Source organism: Penicillium angulare, assembly GCF_028827245.1.
Source record: "Penicillium angulare strain IBT 27051 chromosome Unknown utg000005l_segment0_segment0, whole genome shotgun sequence".
NCBI classification, from domain to species: domain Eukaryota; kingdom Fungi; phylum Ascomycota; class Eurotiomycetes; order Eurotiales; family Aspergillaceae; genus Penicillium; species Penicillium angulare.
The window spans coordinates 4,807,681-4,828,815 of NW_026623164.1; the positions used below are offsets into that span (position 1 = coordinate 4,807,681).

Consider the following 21,135-nt stretch of genomic DNA (forward strand, 5'->3'; position numbering starts at 1 on the left):
GCGGAGAGTGTTTCTTGATTCCCCACTGAGAACGTACTGGGGTGCGGGGAGAATCCTTTAGCGTGGGAGCGGAGTCTGGAGAAGCTTGGAAAGCCTTTGGCAAGCAATGAGCCATCCGCATATTTCCATCCATGAGTTAACCCTCTTTGGCAACAAAAGCCGGATCGACATCTTACGCCCGATTGTTTCGGCTTCACGGGCGGAGGTTCCGCCACAACCTCTCTACTGATTCATAACTCTGTTGCCAGTTCCCTCACTTCAAATCGGCTAATTCTTTTTCCTATCTCTTTTGTCTCTTTTTTCTTGCGAGCATGCTAGTTCAAATGCTTGGAATACGTAAAATGGGAACGGAGTTAAATGAATTTATTTCACCCTTCTAGCCAATGATTTTATCTACCCCACGGGGGTGGGAGAAGCAGACCCCAATGAATTCAATTTTTCTCCAGCTTCAAAAATAAATAAATGATAACTCTCCTAGTCTTCTTATTTTTTTCGGGCCTCACTATGGATGTTTCGAAAAGTCAATTTTTCAGCAATAGTCCGAGGGGGAAAAGGGAGCGAGGGAAACTTGCACTACTTACTGGTCAAAGGAACTTTATTCCGGGAAGGAGTAGTAGTGCGGGAATTGAAGGAGGAAAGACAAAGGAGAAGATACATTTAGCTACGAAACCGAGCCTAATTTTGCAGTTACGTTCTGCTTCTTAGGCTGCTTAGTAGAAAAAAAAGATGAAAGAAAATGTCAAAGGTTTCCACGCACTCGGTTTTGAATTGAGGTTTAAATCTCTTCTCAGGCCCGCCTTGAAATTATAAGCTAGATATGGGCGATTTAGCATCAGGAAAAGGATAAGGACTTCTTTCCGGCTTTCTTCATGTGACTTTATTGGGGGAAAGATCAACTCGTCTAATGAGGTGTCCAAACCTGCGAAATGAATCATATTTTTAACCACGCGGCTCTAACGTTTCTCCAAGGAGAAGATTGCAAATCGTAATAGGAGAGTTAGGCCAAAGAACATTATAGCTCATCTTAGACCACATCTTGTAATCAAACCTCACAAAACCTGAAACCACTATTCAGACAGTCCATTAATTGAGTTCAACTTTCCCCCAACCGACTAATCTCTGTGTCAAACCCCCGACCTCGAACATTTACGAAAGAATACATATCAGTCGAACAGATGGCTAAAATTTTACGTCGTTCGAAGGATGATTACTTGGCCTCAGAGCTGGCCTGAGACAGCATGTCAAAAGTTGTTAAGAAAAGGACACACACCAAAATGAATTTTCCCATGCACAATATAGATGGGGTGTTACAGATAGAAGATGGCGTCAGAATGGGTGCAAGTTGGACAAGACAAACGAAGAGCCTGAGACTGATATTAAGTAAGTTTTTATGGGCCTGCGGCCTTGAGCTAAATGAAGTGCCCCATGATGATAGAATGTAAGTGAAATGCGCTTTTGAATTCATTGAATTGGGCACATCATATAATGTAGTGCGCTGAGAGAAAAATGGCCTACAGTATCGGACGAGGAAGCACAACGGTTAGAATTTTTGCACGGCCTGAAAAACCAACTTCGTGAAAAGGGTGATCCGCATAATGTACTCCCTAATATAAGAGCTGTTTTGAGGGCCTACAAAGCCAGAAGGCTTGAGCGGACTCCGCCAGAATATGTCACATACTGGTCAGGTGGGAGACAACTTACCAGGCCACAGAGATTTGATTGGAATGGATTTTAAATTTGGAACACGAATAATCAAGGGTGGGAAGGCTTTTGGGTTGAAGGGATATGAAAGTGCACATTTTCTAGCTCAGGCTCAGAGAGACACTAATACAAACTGCCTTCTCTAGCCTCGTGACACCACACTGACCCGTAGGTTCTGGAACGCAGAATTTGTTGGCCGGCAAGATATAATTATCTAGGTGGAAATCCACCTGCCTGTGTCAAGGTATGAATACCGATCGGAAGTCTTTGAATATAATCTTGCCATATGTCTCGATCCCATGACCTCTTCGGTCTGTGCCTTTGTCTTGAATATTCCCTGATGATGTTTGATATACGATAGGTTCCAACGGCGCTTCAATTGATTCGACCACCAGATGATTTGACAGCTCCGAGCCCTAATACGAATATGGATCCTGCTCTCCCCAAACTGGCCAACCCTAGATGGGCCAGTACTGTTCCGCGGCAGTCAGTAGATGCTATGCAGTTTCTGGTTGGGTTTTAAGACGAGCCTTGGGACCAAACAGTAACTCCAGGGCCACAGTCACAGTCACCATATGATGTAAATAACCCATACAAGCATCTCGTTCTCTGGATGAACGATGATACTGGAGCTGACATTTGCACTATCACCGAAAGCGACGTAAATGCCTTGACAGCCGCCGCTCAAACCGCAAGTGCATCCCGTATCACACAGCCACTTCTGCTTGGTTACATCGGGGTGCAAACCTCTGATGGGCGTGTCAACTTTGAACCGGTCATAGCACTGAAAATGAATTGCCGGGGTCTTAATGGGAACTACTTTTGAAAGATGCCAAATAGGATATAATATAAGTTGCTATAGCGCCTGATTTGGCTGATCCTGCCGTGGAACCGATACGGTTATTAGGCCCGTGGCTAAGACATAGGTTCTATACAGCGACTAGTCTGAATGGTATCAATCGTTTATATATCGTCAAAAAGAGACGGAGGTTGCGACACGTGAACGGTGTTCCTAACGGATACTCTGGCTTACTTCCAGGTAAGGAAGCACGGCAAAACGTCGACGCTAATGGCAATGACAGTGGTGAGAATGGTGACGATGATGGCACCAAAACCAGTCCCAATACCACTGTCAGTTCTCCTCAATCCAATAGCAATAGACCGAAGCCCCATTCGATCTAGAAGGCACCGAAGGAATTGAAATGGACGAGGTCGTAGTCCTGGGGTGGCAAAGATGGCAACGGGAGTTGAGAAGTATAGTCTAATTTCAATTTCATTGTTTTGATCCTACGTAATGAGTATGTAGATAATTGCTTGACAATGCCCTGGGTCGCAATTTCCTGTTGTCAGGTGTTCAATTTTTGTCTGTTTGGCTGTTTGACTGTTGTATGTTATTCTTATTTGTCCTCAATCTGGGCCTCTGCCCGAACTGTCTGTGGGATGCGTTCTTTTTCGCTCAGCTCCATTTTAAACAAGTAGCAAATTCTATTCATGTAAAACATAAAATTTCCCCAACTTGCTTTCGTTTTCTAAATACCCAATCTGCCCAATTTTAAGCCAATCAAACGTACAACACAACACATTCAGATGATAAGGAAAGGTTGCTTGGTACGAATGGGTTCAATAAAATGACATGTCAAATGTCAACGCAATTGTTCCAAACTCAACTCTGGTAGCATGGCTTCGACTTCAGCGTCAAAATGCGTCAAAAAGTCCTCCAATCCTCGCGAGGTATTCCAACCCAATTGATTGCGGCCAAAGTCAGCACGAGCTCGCGAACTGCATCATAGATATCAGTATGCCAATCTGAAGTTCAGGGAAGGAGTATTATACTTGGAAGCAAGAGATATCTCAGCCAGACTCTCATTCCCTTTCGTGATCTCCGCTGCTGCCTCCTTCAGGCTAACCGATTCAACCTGGTTTGTGGCCAGCAATCCACTTTTGTACATGGCGTCTGCAATACCCTGGCTGACCTGAAGCCATGTATGCTCGCCACTTTCAACAAAGAAAATAGCCTTCGGGCCAGATGGAAGCCATGCTGGCTGCTCCCTCACTGCCCGAAAGAGTCGAAGGTAGAAAACAGACAGGTCGGACATGTGCACATGATTCCAGGTCTGTCATTATTTGTTGAATCAGTATCAATTTTTATAATATATAATTTCACTGTCGTCATGATGGTCTTACGGCCTTTCCTGTCTCGATTACAGCAGCAGATCCACGCTTTTTTGCCATGCGTGCAAGGTTGGGAATCTGCTGGCTCAGAGTTGCAAATGGACCAGATCCCATTCCGTCTGTCAACTAATATCAGTACGGGACCTCCTTTTCTGGAATCTAATTGACGCACATATGGTTGGAGGGACGACGATGTAGGTTTTAACGCCAACACTCAGTCCTATCTCAACAACCGCAACATCGGTAATACGTTGGCCATATCGTTCAGGGTGTTGCTTTTCCATTTCATAGATGTCATCTTTCTCATCGGACCAGATCTTGTGATCTGATGATGCCGTGCGAGTGTAGGGATGATCTCCTAAAATCGACGTTCCGGACGTCTGAATTGATGTCAGGATCTGAGAGGATGATTCTCATTTGAGCATACTGTCTCACATGGATGAAATATGCATTCCTCCCCGTATTCTTCTGTCTCAGGGCAAGGCCTTCGATCAGAGCTTTAGCAGAAGTATCATGAGATGCCGAGGCAGCATTGATTACAACTATAGTAAGATCGTCAGCAAGGAATATATTGAAGGGCCAGAGTGTGACCGGTGTACCATCATGCTGAGAAGCTGCATCCCTGCAAGCATTCAGATCATCCAGGCCTTGAAATGGAAGCGAGGCAACACCCAGCGATTCAAACGTCTTTGCCTGCTCTGAGCGACGAATCAAGACGGAAATGGCGAGTGTAGAACTATCTGGCGATTTCAGGAGCTCAGAAAGAATCGATCCTCCACTATTGTGAATTCAGTAAACCTTTATGATAATTATGGCGTCACTCGTCACCCTCGCAGATGCACATACATGTATCCGGTGGCGCCAACGATAAGAACCTGGGTTTTGATTGAGACCATTTTGAAAACGAGGTTCAAACGATCAGCCTAAATACTTTTGTATAATTCAAGTTATCGACGGACATAGGTCAAAGGGACAGACAAACTATTTATCTCTTGAGTTGCCGACCGTTCTTCGTGGTATCAAGTATGCACTGGCACAGTGACTAATTCGACCGAAGATCGAACTAAGAGTTAAAAACTCTCCGGATTACAAATTCATTGTCGACGTTATGTATTTCAAGTTGATGACCCTTAGTTCCAGCGGGTTGGACCTTCCTCGCTTCATAGAATTAAGGTTTTGACATATATCGGATTGCTAATCACAGGTGGATACGCATACGTGCAGGCCCGTACAGGGGGGAATTAACTCCCAGCTCATTAGTGAGAAGCGCGGAATGGCTGAATCGGCCTCTCACTCGACATTTGATCAAAGGAAACCGTTAGTAGTCATGATGATATGCAGGCCTCTGGCGGTACGGGGGTTGCATCTCTGCTGCAGGGAACTTCTTTGGCTCAAGCCAGTGAAGTTGTCACTGAATTCTTTGCCCAGAAGCTTTCAAAGGCGTTGGGTATCACCATTGCCGATAATGATGCAAACAAGCCCCTGCACCAATATGGTGTCGACTCACTTGTCGCGGTAGAGCTACGTGGTTGGCTTACCAAGGAGCTACAGGCGGAGCTGGGAGTCTTTAATCTTGGGAGGGGCCACCTTATCTTCGGTGACACAGGTGGCCACGAGGAAAAGCAAGCTGGTCAAGGCATCTTAGGCGAAGCGGTATTTCTCATGCTATCTTTTTTTTTTTTTTTCCAATGTTGTGTTATACATAATACAGCAAGCGGGACGCGCTGGAAGGCGGTAAAGAGCATAGTCGATTATATGGGCAGCATTAAAGGCGGTGTCCTGTTTGGGAGGCGGTCATATAGGCGGTGGCCCCTCTGCCCAATTTTTCTGCCGATCATTCTCCACTCAAACTAGGCCATTCCTGTCATTAGCTTAACGTAATGCGATTACATTCGATATATTACCAAGGGTCAAGACCACCAGTTTGTATGCTGATTTATAATACGCCACGGTTTGTAACTGTTTTAATTACAAGCATAGTTTTAGCGTGGATGTGGGGTGACGCATCGAGGGGTACCAAACTTTTTTTTTTCTCTCTTCAATATCTTCAACATTCTGCCTTTACGATCACCCCCAATCCTTTCTATACGCCGCTAAAATCACGACCATAATGACTACCAGCCTCGAGGCCGAAGCGCCTCACAACAACTTCGACGTACGTGCTACTACCCTTCTAACAAGACTTGGAATAGTGACCTTGGACACTTATCTTCGCCTTCCGCAACTTGCGATTAATCACCCCCGCAATGGATTCATAGATCCAAGATGAACGATTTGACTGACTTTTTGACTTTTCAGACTATCCTCGTTCTCGACTTTGGCGTACGTCAATTCCAATGCCGCTCCCTTCCTTCATTACATCCAGAACTCCGATCTTGAATCGCAAACACTGACTCATGTTGAAGTCCCAAACAAGCCATCTCATCCTGCGCCGTCTTCGATCTCTCGGTGTCTTCGCTGAGCTGCTTCCCTGCACCACCAAGATCGCTGATCTGTCATGGAAGCCTAAGGGAATTGTTTTCTCTGGAGGTAGGAGACCTCTCGATACATAGTCCATGATTCATGACGATATCTGACTGAGCTACTAGGTCCCGCTTCTGTTTACGATGAGGGCTCACCCCGTAAGGTGTTCAACTTCCAAATTGCCTATTTTCTATACTTATATCTCTAGATGTTGATCCCGCTGTGTTTGATCTCAATGTGCCTATTCTGTGAGTCTTTCCTCTGTACAGCACTTGTGTTTCTGAATGTAGGCTAATACAGGAGGTATAGGGGTATTTGGTATGACTCATCTCAAAATCAGATCAATACAGCTCTAAAATTAACACAATTCACTCAGCTATGGTTGCCAGGAGATCGCTTGGCGCATTGACTCAAAGAACGTTGCCCGCGGCGAGGCACGGGGTTAGTGAATCATAAAAGTCCACATGGAGATCGTATCTGACCTTTTGCGCACAGAGTACGGCCACGCCGACGTCAAGGTCACCAAGGTTAACGCTCATGCCGACCGACTCTTCGCTGGCTTGGGAGATGAGGTTCCTGTCTTCATGTCTCACTTCGATAAGCTGATTAACCTGCCTGAGGTGAGTTAACTACGGTGGTCTCTGGAGATATGTTGCTGATCCCAGTGTAATAGGGATTTGCCATTATTGCTGCCACCAAGAACTCTGAGTTCGCTGGTATCGCTCATACTGAGAAGCCCATTTTTGGTTTGTTTCTCCCCAGGCTGTCTTTGCGCCCCCATAAATACAGATACTAATACAATGTCACTAGGTGTCCAATTCCATCCTGAGCTCGAGCACGTTCGTTTTCCCTATCAAACCCCACTTTAATTTCCTCCGATTTTATCTAATATTCAAATTTAGACACCTTGCGGAACTGATATCCTCCGCAACTTCAGTGTCGATATCTGCGGTGCGCAAGCAAGCTGGAAAATGGGCGACTTCTGCGAGCTTGAAATCGCTCGCATTCGTGAGCTTGTCGGTGACCGTGCGTTAGTTCTTGGCGCTGTTAGCGGTGGAGTTGATAGCACTGTCGGAGCTGCCCTCATGCGTGAGGCTATTGGAGATCGCTTCCACGCCATCCTCATCAACAACGGATGCATGCGTCTCAATGAGTGCGAGCAGGTCAAGGCTAATCTGGGAGAACACCTTGGCATTAACCTCACCGTTGTCGAAGCTAGCGACTTGTTCCTGGACCGTCTTGCTGGAGTTTCCGATCCTGAGAAGAAGCGAAAGATCATTGGGTCCACTTGTGAGTTTTTCAGCTATATGAGATGAAAACCCAAGTACTAACTACATCGAAGTCATCGATATGTTCGAGCAGGAAGCTATTAGAGTAAGCTTTACATCTGAAGGATTCGTGTGCCTGGCTAACAAACTTGCCAGATCGAGAAGGAGGCAGAGCACACCCCCAACAGCGGAAAGGTCGAATGGTTCTTGCAAGGAACCTTGTACCCTGATGTGTAAGTTGTTTAATTCAGTTGTATAGAGGCCAAGCTAAGCCGACGGCGTTTTAGTATCGAGTCCCTGAGCTGGCGTGGTCCGTCGGCCACCATCAAGAGTAAGCAACCCAAAGAAGTCACGGGCGCAGAATCCTGCTCTATGCCGTACCATGGGATTTACTGACAGTAAAAACAGCTCATCACAACGTCGGTGGTCTACCTGAGGTAAGCAATACAACCCCCCAAACACGAAATTATCAAACTAATCAGCATATAGCGTATGATGAATGGCGTAAGTTGAGTTGATCTTGCATCATTTGATTTATTTACTAATTGAAATGACTTTTTTAGCAAGGTTTGCGTGTAAGTATCATTATTATCTCTCCATCAAAAGACCAAAAACTGACGTGACTGCCTACAGCTTATCGAGCCCCTTAGACTCTTGTTCAAGGATGAAGTCAGGGTAAGTTAAACTTTGTAGGCGCGAACACCGTCATGGATTGTACTAAATTGTGCAGGCAATTGGCCGTAAACTCGGCATTCACGAGTCTCTCGTAAACCGACACCCCTTCCCCGGTCCTGGTATTGCCATTCGCATTCTCGGCGACGTCACCAAAGAGCGAGTAGAGATCGCTCGTCAGGCTGATAACATCTTCATCACCAAGATCAAGGAGGCCGGTCTTTACGATCAGGTGAGTCTTGTCACGCAATTCGGGACGAGTGCAAGCTAACTCTCCTCTCTCAGATCTCTCAAGCCTTTGCTGGCCTTGATACTAACCGTAGCGTTGGTGTTTTCGGTGACCAGCGTGTTTGGGGTTACATCATTATCCTCCGTGCTGTCCGTACCAGTGACTTCATGAGCGCGGAGGTGTTCAACTTTGACAACTCTTTCCTCGCTGTAAGTCACATCTTCAAGAGATTTTACCTCGGCTGTCCCTTCCCTTATGACCCGATGCCATTAATTTTGTTATTTTTACTAATCTGCTCACCTCAGGATGTTTCACGCACTATTTGCAACCAGGTCGAGGGCGTGGCCCGTGTTGTCTATGATTTGTAAGTCATAGTGCTGCCCTCAATCTCGACGCTTGAGCTAACATTTTCTCCACAGGACCTCCAAGCCACCCGGTACTATTGAGCTGGAATAAGCGATATATAGAGGGAAGAATGGCAGACAAACATTGGATAGATCATCTGTCGGCGTCAACTATGAACAAAAATAGGACTTCAATTTTATGGCGTTAGAGACTCTACTAGAAAGGCATATATAGTGAGAATAATGCAAAGACATGCAACTGGTAAACGCTGCATGTTTGTTTTTCGTTTGACACTTTATAAGCCCCTTACTCTATCTACTATGTCTTAACAGGATTGGACTAATTTACATTGTCTTTGTTTTCCTTCAATGTTGTATAGTTCTCTGTCAGCATGCGTGGATCGATTATGTCATGATCGGCCCCCAGAAAATAACATGTGATGCCGCGGAGTTTCGATTATTGATCACAATTCAGAATTCGAGTTGACCGACACTCACAAGCTCCTGATTACATTATGAAATAAATACTCCAAGTAGTCACCTAATTTTCCCACGCAGCTAGAGCCGCCCATTCCTCCATCACAACCCGGGTATCTATCATGACTACCCTCTTCACGGTCCCGATCACCTCCACTGGGGGCTCTATCGTGTGCACCAACCCAGCCCCAGACCAGCAAACAATCTATCTTTTGACGTTCACATCACCCCCAGATAACCGGCTGACCCCAACATTCATTGATGCCTTCATTCTCGCTCTCGACATTATCGAGCATCGCTACCCCAAGGGTGTTGTGGTTACAACGAGCGGAATCCCCAAGTTCTACAGTAACGGATTGGATCTTGACGTTGTGGCGAGCACTGAAGGATTCTGCGAAAAATGGCTATGGCGACTTTTCCGCCGACTTTTGACGTTTGTCCTGGATCTTAAATGAAATTAAAAAAAAAAATCATCGCTAATCAATTCGATTCAGATACCCCATGCCAACTGTGTGCCTGCTGAATGGACACGCATTTGCGGGCGGATTCATGCTAGCCATGTATCATGATTACCGCATTCAGAACCCGACGAAAGGCTTCCTATGTGTAAATGAGTTGGAGTTCGGTGTGCCACTCCAAACACCTATGATGTCTATTTTCAGGGAGAAGTTGGTTCCTACCACTTTCCGGAATGTGGTGCTTGAGGCGCGCCGCTTTGGAGCGAAGGATGCTTTGCCGGCGGGGATTATTGATGGGGTCGGTGGTTTAGATGAGGTTCTGGGGCTTGTTAATGATCGGAAGCTTCTTACTAAGGCTGCGACTGGTATTTATGGTACTATGAAGGAGGAGATGTATTCGAGGGTATTGAATGGTTTGGATGATGAGCCTGGGAATCTTGCGTGGAGAGAGAAGGTTGAGGAGAAGAAAGATGAAGTGCAGAGTCGTGGTCTACGGGATGTGGAAGAATGGGAGAAGAAGGGGAAAGCGAAGCTTTGAGTTCATATGTTCTATCGTTCTGTTCAATGTTGGCATATGCCTAGTAGTAGCAACAGTCGAGGCGCTACTATCACCCTCAGGTTATCATCCTTTCTCGTTTAGAGCTCAATGCACACGTACATTACTATGGAAACAATTTGTATATATCACTACATGTGTATCCATATAAATGCCAGTGGAGATATGATATGGATACTATATTTTATTCCTGCCAGTGCATCGTTCGGTGAAATACTAGCAGGAGAATTGAAAAGCAACGTTCAGAGCATTCAGAATAGAAGCCTTGGAACTTTCGACGTTATTTTTCATTATGTCCAGATACTAGTAGCTTCAGACCAGGAAATAGTGGCTTGATTTAATATTAGCCGGTATGTTTAGGCCAACAGGTCCCAAACTTGATGCCTTCTAGAAAGACTCCTAGGTTTATACTGGGGATCCTGAGTCGTCATCAATGCAATCGTTTGATCTACGCTCACCATCAAATTTGGTGGGCTTTTCAAATATTACTGATGACAATGATGACAGGATAGTTTTGAATTGGAATATACTTGTTTACGTACAGGATTTGGCACAAGTATAGTCTAACGTTCTTTGTTTTTTGTGACAAAATACTGATGAATTTCTTGAGGACTGCGGGATGGTATAGTTGGGAATCTGCGCCGTATTCCTCAGCAGATGAACGCAACCATGGTGAATCATCATCTAAAAAATTAACAGTATGCCTCATATAGAATTCGGTATAACTAATCGCATAGTTGCTTACTTTCACGCTTACTTTCAATATAGTCGGTTTGCTGGCCCTTGCCTGCTACCTTGCTGCTACATTACCAGTTGCTAGCTAAATAGATCTGACAGATTGTGATCCGTTAAAACGAAATGCAGCTCAAATGTTATATTTTGAGAAGCCCAGGAGAAATCTTCAGATTAAGTTTTCAAGTAGCCAAGGGCTGCTCGTCTCGCATGGACACCTGGAGCCACGCTCCACGCGGCCCTGTCACATAACAAGGATACGAACTCCACGGACTCTCGATGCATTTATGTCCAGTCTAGTCTGTCTATCAATGAGAAAAGCAATATATATGTATTATGTAGTTCGGCATGGAAGGCCTGCTGGAGATTACAATCCTGGCGATCCAGCCCACGATATGACTGGCTTGTACTCCGATGATCTCCGACTCTAGTCAAGACATACTCGCCGAGATTATGAGCTGAATTCAGCACAGCGGTTTTCAAGATGTGAGATCTAATTTTGAGAAGAATATAAAATGGGATGTTCGCGCTGATTTATTGCTTTTCAGATCTACAAGCCTTACAGTTCCTCGGTTGATCCCTCTTGCCTCTTCTCTCACTCGCTCAATTGCACTTTGCTTCATTTGAAGTATTTTTCAGGTACGATATTTGAATTATTGTTGCGTTGCTTTTTTGCTAAACTCGTGCTTACGGCGTTGAACTTGGCTAGGTCTACTATCCCAACATGCGTTTCAACTACATCTTTGCCCTCCTTTCCCTTGGAGGTGTTGCTATTGCGGCTCCTGTTGCCGCCGAGGCCGGTTCGTTCCTTCCATCCCTTCTCATTGAGCTTCGTCTAACAAATTGACTCTATAGAAGCCGCTGCAGCTGAGGGTGGTATCGGTTCTGGAAGTGGTTTTGGTCTCGGAATTGGTAGTGGCAGCGGCGGCGGTGGCGGTCTTGGTGCCGGCTATGGAAGTGGAGGTGGACTCGGTGCCGGTGCTGGTAGCGGCTATGGCAGTGGAAGTGGAATTGGTGCTGGAGGCGGTTCGGGTTCAGGCTTCGGCTTGGGCGCTGGTGGCGGTGGTGGCATTGGCATCGGCATTGGAGAGGGCTCTGGGGAAGGTGGTGGTGCTGGCTACGGAGAAGGGTCTGGAGCTGGCTTTCGCAAGTAAACCATAGATCTAAACATGGATTCTTTTGATCCATCTTGAAGAGATTGATTCGATGTGAGAAATCACATCAAATATCAAATGGCATTGGCATTGGCATATATTCGAGGACACCTCTCTAATTGCTTCATAATAAAATACATCATGTCGTAAGGTGTAGCATCGCTGTCATCAATATAAAATTTCATCGTAATCATGACTTTTTAGTCTTGCTTGGACGGCCCAGCCGTACAGGTGTGTCTAACTGGTCAACCAGTGGACGATATGGCGAGGCTAATACGTGTTCTGGTGCAGGGTCTCGTCTTAGTTCGCCGGTATTTGGTCGACGTAGCTGTTCTTCATGCATGCGATCAAGGGGTTCCCCGACCACTTTGTACTTGGCCCAGTTTATTGGAGGCATTCGTACAACATTTTGGGGCGGGGGGATGCGACCGAACGCGGAGGGGCTATCGGCGCTTTTTGTTGTCGGGTTTTCTTTGTTATCATCGTCATCATCGTTGTCGTCGTCCAGATCCATATCCATATCATCAGAGAACTGAATCACAGTACCGCGATCTTCGGTGCGCAACCGACCCTCTGCCAACTCGCGCGCAAACCCTTCTGGGTCCGCAGCAGCAGAAACCTTCATGCGATCGAGAGTTTTTAAATCGCGTAGACTCTGTTGTTTCTGCATCTGCAGTATGGACAAGGCTGAGCGCAGTGCGATCGCATCGGGGTTCTCACTCTCCGAGATCGGGACTGGCGGTGGCTCTGGTTTGAATACGGGCGGATTTGCAGGAGGTGGCAACGGTCGATATGTTGTTTGTGGAGGAAAATACTGGCTTGTAGGGGAAGGCGACAAGGGTGGTGGTACAATAGTCGCATTCTTCGCTGCTTCTGGTTCCAGCTGACGGAGCACAGGCGTTACTGGGGAATATGGCGGGCGGGGTGGAGTACAACGTCCATATTCCGGTATCTCGGCCTCATTCGCTTCATTCCCCGTTGGTTCAGGAACAGGTTGCATGGTTAGCGAATAACGGCGCACCCTGCACCCAGTTCAAATTTGATGTGTTTTATAAAGGGTATCCAGGGGGGGTGTGAGGGGGGAGAAATGAAAAACTCGAATTGGATCCGACGGCTGCAGGGTGTTTCCAGTGGTTTCTGGGTCCACGGGAAGTGACGACACCGGCGCTGCCTGGCGCGAAGGGGATTCAGTCAAATGAGGCCACCCAAATCTTTGGGGTCGACTGCTGGAAACTCTGTGGATCTATTCAAAGAATATAAAGTTGAAAAGAAAATTGACACACACACACACACACACAGAGAGAGAGAGAGAGAGAGAGAGAGAGAAAGGGATTCAACATTGATCGGTGTTAAAGCTATTGTGTCGATCACTTTAGAGTGAGGCGAATCTTCAAGTCCCAGCGAATGAGAGAATGAGGCTTTGTTCCAATAGAATCAATGCCATAGAACAAAGATCGGAACTCTGAAAAAGTCCGAAGTCACGGTAGATATGTTCAAGCACATGGGGTCAAATATACCCTGCTTGATAGGTATAGGCTCAAAGCTTCAAGACTCAAATGTTGACGAGACCAATCCTGGCTTGACCGCCCCAGTTGACGGATCGTTCACCGCCCGCAAAAATTTATTGATCAGGCCATTGATCGTCCCCTCAGTGTTGCTTGTCTGGAGATCGCGACATTTTTCAAACAATCATGAAGCGCAAGACAGATGAAACAGGCTCTCATGCCAATGGACTTCCAGAGTCCAAGAAGCGTGCCCTCTCAAGTGAGGAAGCTACTGCACGCTTTCGTGAAGGCTTGTTCAACTCCGCGGAGCAACAGAAGTACACCGATCAATACGCCAAGTCAAACCCGTACGTTCAATGTTACTCCCAATGCGTGAATGAACGAGACTCTAACTAGCTACCTCAATCCAGATACTATCATGGTGTAATTCACTCCTTAATCGAGCCGTCATTACTCCAATCCGTCCGCGAAGAGATCCAAGAACAAGTCGACTTCACCGAGAAAGAAACCGATATCTATAAGATCTTCCAATCCGGTGATCTGGCCAATTTGGATGGTCTTGACGATTCTTCTTTGTCAAAACTACCCTCCCTCCTGAAGCTCCGTGATGCGATGTACTCGGCCCGATTCCGCGAATTCTTGTCTGGTGTGACCGGCTCAGGCAAGCTGAGCGGTCGCAAGACAGACATGGCTATCAATGTTTATACGGAAGGTTGTCACCTACTGTGCCATGACGACGTTATCGGTAGTCGTCGTGTTAGCTACATCCTTTATTTGACCGACCCAGATACCCCATGGCAAGAAGAGTGGGGTGGTGCGCTGCGTCTCTACCCTACTAGAACCGAGAAGGATGCGAATGGTGATGATGTCAAGATCCCCAGTCCAGACTTCAGTCTCTCTATTCCTCCTGCTTTCAACCAGCTTAGCTTCTTCACCGTCCAGCCTGGTGAGAGCTTCCACGACGTTGAGGAGGTCTATCATTTCCGCGAGGGTGAGGACAAATCCAAGAAGCGCGTGCGTATGGCTATTAGTGGATGGTTCCATATTCCTCAGGAAGGCGAAGATGGATATGAGGAAGGTCTTGAAGAGAAGCTAGCAGAGCGAAGCAGTTTGGCTCAGCTCCAAGGCCGTGGCGATATCTACGATCTGCCCCAAGCACAACCTGTCTCTTGGGAAGAGCCCGAGGTGGAGGGCAAGGGTAAAGGCAAAATGGAAGAACAGTCCGAAGGCACTGAGTTCAATGCAAGCGATCTTGAATTCCTGGTACAGTATCTTGCACCCACATACTTGACCCCCGATATTGCAGAGGAAATGTCCGAGGCATTCGAGAACGAGTCATCGCTAAGCCTTGAACGCTTCCTTAATGAAAAGTTTGCCTCTCGTATCAGTGCATACATTGAGGATCAAGAACGACAAACCCTGCCTGCCTCGTCTGAAGAGATCAAAACTGAAACAGAATGGACTGTGGCTTGCCCACCGCACAAGCACCGCTACCTCTACCAGCACACCGCGCCCGGTGATACATCAAATCCTATCAAGGAGCTGTTGAACGTGGTGTTCCCTTCACAAGCGTTCCGGAAATGGCTGGCTCTGATCACAGGTGTTGACCATCTGAAGAGTCACAATTTCCTCGCTCGTCGCTTCCGTCGCGGCGGTGACTATACTTTGGCTAATAGCTACAATGGTGAAGAGCCACGTTTGGAGTTCACTCTTGGACTTACGCCGACAACTGGGTGGGAGAAGGAAGTGGATGAGGAAGATGATGAGGAGGAGGCCGACGGTGAAGAAAATGCAGAGGCAGAGTCATCCTCGTCCAAGCCTAAGCCTAAAGAAAAGACTGAAGAGGAGACCGCTGAGCATCCTTCGGTGGGTGGTTACGAGATCTACATGGCTGGTGATGAAGATGAGGAGGATGCGGAGGACGGCAAGAAGAAGGCCGACCCTGCAATCTACCGATCTGCCGGTGCTGACGAGGATGATGGAATTCTCTTCAGTACCCAGGCTGGATGGAACCGACTCAGCATCGTGCTCCGCGACAGCGGTACCTTGAAATTTGTCAAGTATGTCAGTGCGGCAGCTAAGGGTGATCGGTGGGATATCACTGCTGATATCGATGTTGAATTTGATGATGACGACGAGGACGATGATGATGAAGAGATGGAAGAAGATGATGATGAGTAGGCGGGATATTGTTCCTTCTCAGCAACATTGAACAGCTATTTTGAAAGAGAAAAAAGGCAATTCGCAACAATTTGTAGATACATTATACCATTTCATATAAAATCTTTTATTTATACTTACTTCAATCCATGAAATGAATGAAGAGAACTGCGCACTTCTAATTCAGCATTTCTAATAACTAACCTGCAGACAACCACTCTACCACTCTACCCATCTACTGATACCCGGTCGAGTGTGAAATCTCCTCAGCTTCCTTCAAATTCTGCTGCATCCCATCGATTTTCGCCTGAAAGCGCCGATAACAGTCCGAACCAAGCGGTAATCGAAACAAATTCTCCTTCCCAACACCCATGCCAGTGCCTGTCACAACTTCCACAATCCTCTGGGCCGTTTTAAAAGGATCTCCCGGGTGATTGCTCTCCTTAGATCCAAACTTCTTCAGGACATCTTCCAATGGCGTACCGGCATAGTCCTTGTTCATTCCCGCGGCGGGCGAGACGAACGATGTCCAGAATGGGGTACGGAGCGATCCAGGCTCAACTAGAAGCACGCGGATCCCGAACGGTGCTAGCTCTTTTGACAGACTTTCGGACATACCTGTAGATTAATTAGCTTTGGTTTGTTTTGTTTTGGTAATTTGTTTATGTGTTTCGGTTTTTGGTTTGTAGGAACAGTAGGTAAGTTACCTTCTAACGCGAATTTTGAACCCGCATACATCGCACATGTAGGCACTCCGTCTATTCCTGCACTGCTGCTGATATTCACTACTGTACCGCTTTTCTGGGCTCGCATGAATGGTAAAGCGCCCTTTAATACCCGTACGGGTCCGTAGAGGTTTGTGTTGAATTGATTCTCGATCTCCGTCTCACTCATATCCTCGATGCTGCCGAGTAGCGAGTACCCCGCGTTATTGACTATCACGTCAATTTGGCCGTTCACTTCACGGACCGCATCTTCCACTTTCTTGGTGGTTTCTTTGGATGTGACGTCGAGCTGGATCCAGGTTCCGCCCAGCTTCTCGATGTGGGGGTGTTGTTCTTTTGCTTTTGTGGGATCGCGAGCTGTGCAAATCACTTTATGGCCTTCTTTGAGGGCGAGTTCGGCCATTATAACTCCTAGACCCGAGGAGGCGCCTGTGATCAGCCATTGTTGAGTTGTCATCTTTATTATTTGTTGGATTGGGTTATTGGGATCGAGTTCTTATAGCCTTGGTAGTTCGATGTAGGTTTATGATTCTCATTTGTGGCGGGGCTCTGCCTTCTTATATGGCATATATATCAGTAGATTATTACATAATTTAATTAAGCTTGCCAAAATCCTGTCTGGGCCATATCGGTGATTGTATGTATGATTGGATAATTCTATAGTATCTTCTTGCGAGCCTTGCACGTTGGCATTTGAAGTCGGAGATAGCCGGGCCTAGCGGAGTTAAGTATACGAATACTAGGCTTTATATCTGATAAGGAAACAATGGCGAGTAAATTAAGCCCGTAGACAATAAACATTTCGTGTTCATTTCAAGGTTCAGACATTCCACTGCCCATCCATGGATGGGGTTTTGGATTTCAAGTTCAAGTTCGAAAATGGGAGTCTTTCAGTCCACGGTTGAAATATACTACTACAACGGTGGGTGTATATATCTAAGTTCACGCGGATGCGTTCCAAGGTTACTATTTCGCGTCCATTAACTTTGGAAGTAAACTAAACAAATTTGAAACGTTACCTGCCCGTAATCCAGCAGTCTATGAAGAAATGTACTATATAAGATCAAGCGACACGCATCAGGTTATAGATACTCGCTAATGATTATAAGTTGTTTGGTGCACATCATGATGTGCCTAGCGGTTGTTAAGCCAGCGGTGGAGCGTGAAAAGCTACATACCTCCACATATTGGAACCGGTCGTTGTCATTATGAAATACAAGGCTTAGAACTTGAACAATAGAACATAGAACATCTATCAAGTACAGGCGAGGCTCTACTACTTAATTTCACCTCGAACGCCCAAAGCGATAATCTGCTAGTACATCCTCGGCAGATTCCCAACAAATTCCCCATCTACAGTACATGTCTGTCAATTACATCCATGCCTATGCTTACTTCTAATCGGAAAGTCCTCAAACCTCAAGCCCCACAGCCCTATGGGACCCTCTCCCCCAAAACTTGAATCTGCAGAACCAAGAGTAGAAAAAGCCCCGGTCGCAAATCGTCATCAAAGGTTCGTGGAGGTTCTAGATGAATTTGGCCCCATCATCTGAGAAGCCGATCCAATCCTTTTGATGACACGCAAAGACGATCTTCTTAACTAAATGGATTAATGATGTAATTTAGGGCCGCAACCAGAGATAGCGGTCAATCTTATTATTATTATTATCTGTATGATATCTCCTATTTAGGATTCTCGTGAAGTCTTACAGGCGGTTATTTGGTGGATCTGTGGAATTGCTGGCAACTCGAAACGAAACTTGAAACAATCGCTCCACTTCAGCGCTAAACAACGGGTGGGTTTTGGGGTTTTGGCTTTTTCAGTCTGTTAGCTTTGTTTAGGGTATTATTAGCCTTCGACGTAATTCTTCAGCGCGGCGGTAGTTGAAACGATGCAGGTGGTTCCTGTTCCTGTTCCTGTTCCTGTTTATTTTGGGTTCATGCCCCTTTTGGTAGTGTTTTGGATTATTTTAGATGGATCGGTGTATACTTCCTTACTTTGTGTATATCTATGCTTACACTTTTACATGCTACGGGTTGAGTGAAACAATTCCTCCTCGTTATGAGATCATTGCTACCATTAGTCTAGTTATTGTTTAGATTTAGACCGCGCGGTTGGATTGATCGACAAGCGGTATGGGATATAATCAATTATTGGCGTCAGTGGCTCTTCTCTTCTCCCCTCCCTTGTACAATCATTACCATGTTGTACCGCTGTACCTAGTACACATGGGTTACCCGACAGTGGATGAGACATGGCCAGTGAGAATGGCCATGGAATTTGGGGCGTGTTTTCCGCGGTATCTCAAACATATTTCTCGCGCTCTGGTCCGACCCTGCGAGCCTGGTCAAGGTACACATACACGCGAGAAAATGGAAATAAATCAGAAAAGTAATAGTAATGAAAAGCAGGGGCAATACTGTCTATCGTGCCTTTGTACATTAACATTACCAATGTATCCACTTGCATGTGGGACATTTGAGATCTCGGCATTTGCATTCCTGTTTGTATCTACTAGCAAGGGGTTGGTTGCTTTTTGCACGCCATGAGACATGACAATGTCAAGGAAGAAATGGAAATGGTCCTTTCCCGGTAAGCATGGAATGATCTACCCATGTCTGAACCAGAGTGCTGGTCCCTCAGCTTCGGGGAGGAGGGTCCGACGTTATGATCGACGTGCACGGAGTCTTTCTCCGCTGTTTATGTCTCGCTGGGATTACTGAGGTGCACGCCGTGTACAAAACGGGTTACAATACGGGATGTATTCTGCTTACCTTGTCTGTTTACCACTATAGTTGTTTCTTGGATAGCTTCTAGCTGTCGTTCTGTTTTGTGGTAGATTATCCTTTTTTTTTCTGTGTTTCTCTGTCGGATCTTGGGGGAACACGCGCTCACTACTACGTGATACCTCGCGTGTCATAGCGAACAAACTATTGGGACGCGGCAGTAAGGAAGTGGGCCGCAGTTTCTATTATTATTATTATTTTACATTATTCTATTTTATTTTATCACCCAATCTTCTTGTTCTCCCCGTGGGTTGACTGGAATCGGAATGGGGGCAGTTGCGTCTGGCAGCACAAGGTCCGTGGGCCACACTATTTGGTCTTGTTAACTCTATCGGTGCCAGGTGGATGCCATCCCTTGAGGCTGAAGCTTCTGGAGGGGGCAAAGGCGAAGCTATGACCTTCTCAGATGGCAGACTAGTGGAGTGGAGAAAGTGTACTGATGGGGATTAAAAAAAATAAAACTAAAACAGAATTAATTTGAAGACGATGGGTTTAGCCTCAAGGGAGCTAGCTACCTACCTACAAAGCCTGCAGAATACAGTAGCAGAGTCGCATTGGAAATTCCCACGGGTCTGGAGAAGCTTTGATGGGTCGGTCTCCGGAATGGAAGATTGCTACCGTGTCAAATGGAAGAGAAGTGAGCATGGTACTGCAGTGACGATCGGTGGCGATCTTAGTGAGAAACATTCTGCAAGGCTACGACGCCATGTGGCTGACTCTCTGAACTTGGTGATGATTGTCGTTTTTCCCTTCTCTGTTCCAATCATGGGTACGAAGTACGAAGGTCCGTTTCTAAGGTTTCTTTCTTTCTTTCAAGTTCTTTGGTTGGTCTCGAACGGGCCAAGGAGTAATGAAATCAAGGAGAAATGCATAAATGCATACATGAGGAGTATGGTTCAAATGTTATTATCCTTGGCAATGCTGAGATTTAGGCTGAAACGGTTTTACAACCTAGCAAGCCACCGAGTCCACTTCAGCTAATCCTTGTTATTTATGTTTAAAAAAAATGATAAAAAAATAAAAATTGGTGGCTTCGCTCATCTGGCCGTTGACTGGGATATGATCAGACTCGGCAAGTATCTTGCTGCCTACTCTCATCGCGTCAATCACACCTGTTTATTCCAAGGTTTTTTTGCGGCGCCACAGAAAACCTTTGCCAGCCCTTTTCGGACTCCCCACATTTCTATAGCTCGAGTACTAAGTAATAAGTACTAAGCACTAAACTAAATTAGAGTGGTCCGGGATCTAGATGTTTGGAGAAATCTCCTCCGACTCGACTGTATGACCGGTACCTTGGGGAGGCGATGAAAGCCGAGGAACAGGATCAAATTGACACATCCATCAGGTGTTAGATACCAGCCAGCCACGGAGAATTTACAATCCTGCGCAAACAAGAAAAACGAGAAGAAGCAAAATACTCGATGCACATTCCCTAGATTACATTTTTTTCCCTTTTCTTCTCTTTCATCCGGAACTTGGTGGCTTATGCTCGTGATCTGGATGCTGGACTCGGGGGTTTGTCCTCACGCTACACCGAGATTAGGCTCGGCAGCTCGGGCAGCAAAAACCCTAGGTGAAAAACCCCGAATGCTACAGCGATTAAGGATCAGATCTAGTCTTGCGCCAAGTGCCGTTCCGGTCGCACAGACGTGAAATCCCTGAGACTTCGAGTAAGCAGGGTTGGTTCAAGTTATGTGGGAGTGGGAGTGTGCCCGGGCAGGAAAAATACACA

The 21,135-nt window shown here is 46.2% G+C and overlaps 8 protein-coding genes across 8 annotated transcripts; 5 read left to right on the forward strand and 3 right to left on the reverse strand.

Moving 5' to 3' along the window:
• Positions 1-2,314: 2,314 nt before the first annotated feature.
• On the forward strand, positions 2,315-2,966 carry N7478_009166 (uncharacterized protein; the record flags this gene model as incomplete). Its single annotated transcript, XM_056925380.1, has 3 exons — positions 2,315-2,476; positions 2,683-2,832; positions 2,862-2,966. The coding sequence occupies 3 exons, from the start codon at positions 2,315-2,317 to the stop codon at positions 2,964-2,966; spliced, it is 417 nt and encodes a 138-aa protein (XP_056778106.1).
• A 378-nt stretch (positions 2,967-3,344) lies between these two features.
• Positions 3,345-4,769, reverse strand: N7478_009167 (NAD-dependent epimerase/dehydratase family protein; the record flags this gene model as incomplete). The annotated part of the gene is made up of 6 exons (XM_056925381.1): positions 3,345-3,480; positions 3,535-3,815; positions 3,886-3,992; positions 4,046-4,253; positions 4,309-4,651; positions 4,720-4,769. 6 exons carry the CDS (start codon positions 4,767-4,769, stop codon positions 3,345-3,347), a joined length of 1,125 nt encoding a protein of 374 aa, XP_056778107.1.
• A 439-nt stretch (positions 4,770-5,208) lies between these two features.
• On the forward strand, positions 5,209-5,611 carry N7478_009168 (acyl carrier protein; the record flags this gene model as incomplete). The annotated part of the gene is made up of 2 exons (XM_056925382.1): positions 5,209-5,526; positions 5,585-5,611. 2 exons carry the CDS (start codon positions 5,209-5,211, stop codon positions 5,609-5,611), a joined length of 345 nt encoding a protein of 114 aa, XP_056778108.1.
• A 372-nt stretch (positions 5,612-5,983) lies between these two features.
• N7478_009169 (enoyl-CoA hydratase/isomerase family protein) lies at positions 5,984-10,322 on the forward strand (the record flags this gene model as incomplete). Its single annotated transcript, XM_056925383.1, has 24 exons — positions 5,984-6,028; positions 6,172-6,195; positions 6,279-6,402; positions 6,462-6,494; positions 6,545-6,584; positions 6,646-6,654; positions 6,713-6,777; positions 6,832-6,956; positions 7,010-7,082; positions 7,147-7,175; positions 7,239-7,626; positions 7,679-7,710; positions 7,761-7,837; positions 7,892-7,935; positions 8,013-8,041; positions 8,094-8,108; positions 8,168-8,179; positions 8,238-8,279; positions 8,335-8,508; positions 8,562-8,714; positions 8,811-8,869; positions 8,925-8,941; positions 9,408-9,759; positions 9,821-10,322. 24 exons carry the CDS (start codon positions 5,984-5,986, stop codon positions 10,320-10,322), a joined length of 2,463 nt encoding a protein of 820 aa, XP_056778109.1.
• Positions 10,323-11,796: 1,474 nt separating this feature from the next.
• Positions 11,797-12,226, forward strand: N7478_009170 (uncharacterized protein; the record flags this gene model as incomplete). Its single annotated transcript, XM_056925384.1, has 2 exons — positions 11,797-11,872; positions 11,928-12,226. 2 exons carry the CDS (start codon positions 11,797-11,799, stop codon positions 12,224-12,226), a joined length of 375 nt encoding a protein of 124 aa, XP_056778110.1.
• A 190-nt stretch (positions 12,227-12,416) lies between these two features.
• On the reverse strand, positions 12,417-13,226 carry N7478_009171 (uncharacterized protein; the record flags this gene model as incomplete). Its single annotated transcript, XM_056925385.1, has 1 exon — positions 12,417-13,226. The coding sequence occupies one exon, from the start codon at positions 13,224-13,226 to the stop codon at positions 12,417-12,419; it is 810 nt and encodes a 269-aa protein (XP_056778111.1).
• Positions 13,227-13,917: 691 nt separating this feature from the next.
• Positions 13,918-15,912, forward strand: N7478_009172 (oxidative DNA demethylase; the record flags this gene model as incomplete). The annotated part of the gene is made up of 2 exons (XM_056925386.1): positions 13,918-14,078; positions 14,142-15,912. The coding sequence occupies 2 exons, from the start codon at positions 13,918-13,920 to the stop codon at positions 15,910-15,912; spliced, it is 1,932 nt and encodes a 643-aa protein (XP_056778112.1).
• Positions 15,913-16,126: 214 nt separating this feature from the next.
• N7478_009173 (putative short chain oxidoreductase/dehydrogenase) lies at positions 16,127-17,073 on the reverse strand (the record flags this gene model as incomplete). The annotated part of the gene is made up of 2 exons (XM_056925387.1): positions 16,127-16,509; positions 16,599-17,073. The coding sequence occupies 2 exons, from the start codon at positions 17,071-17,073 to the stop codon at positions 16,127-16,129; spliced, it is 858 nt and encodes a 285-aa protein (XP_056778113.1).
• Positions 17,074-21,135: the final 4,062 nt, after the last annotated feature.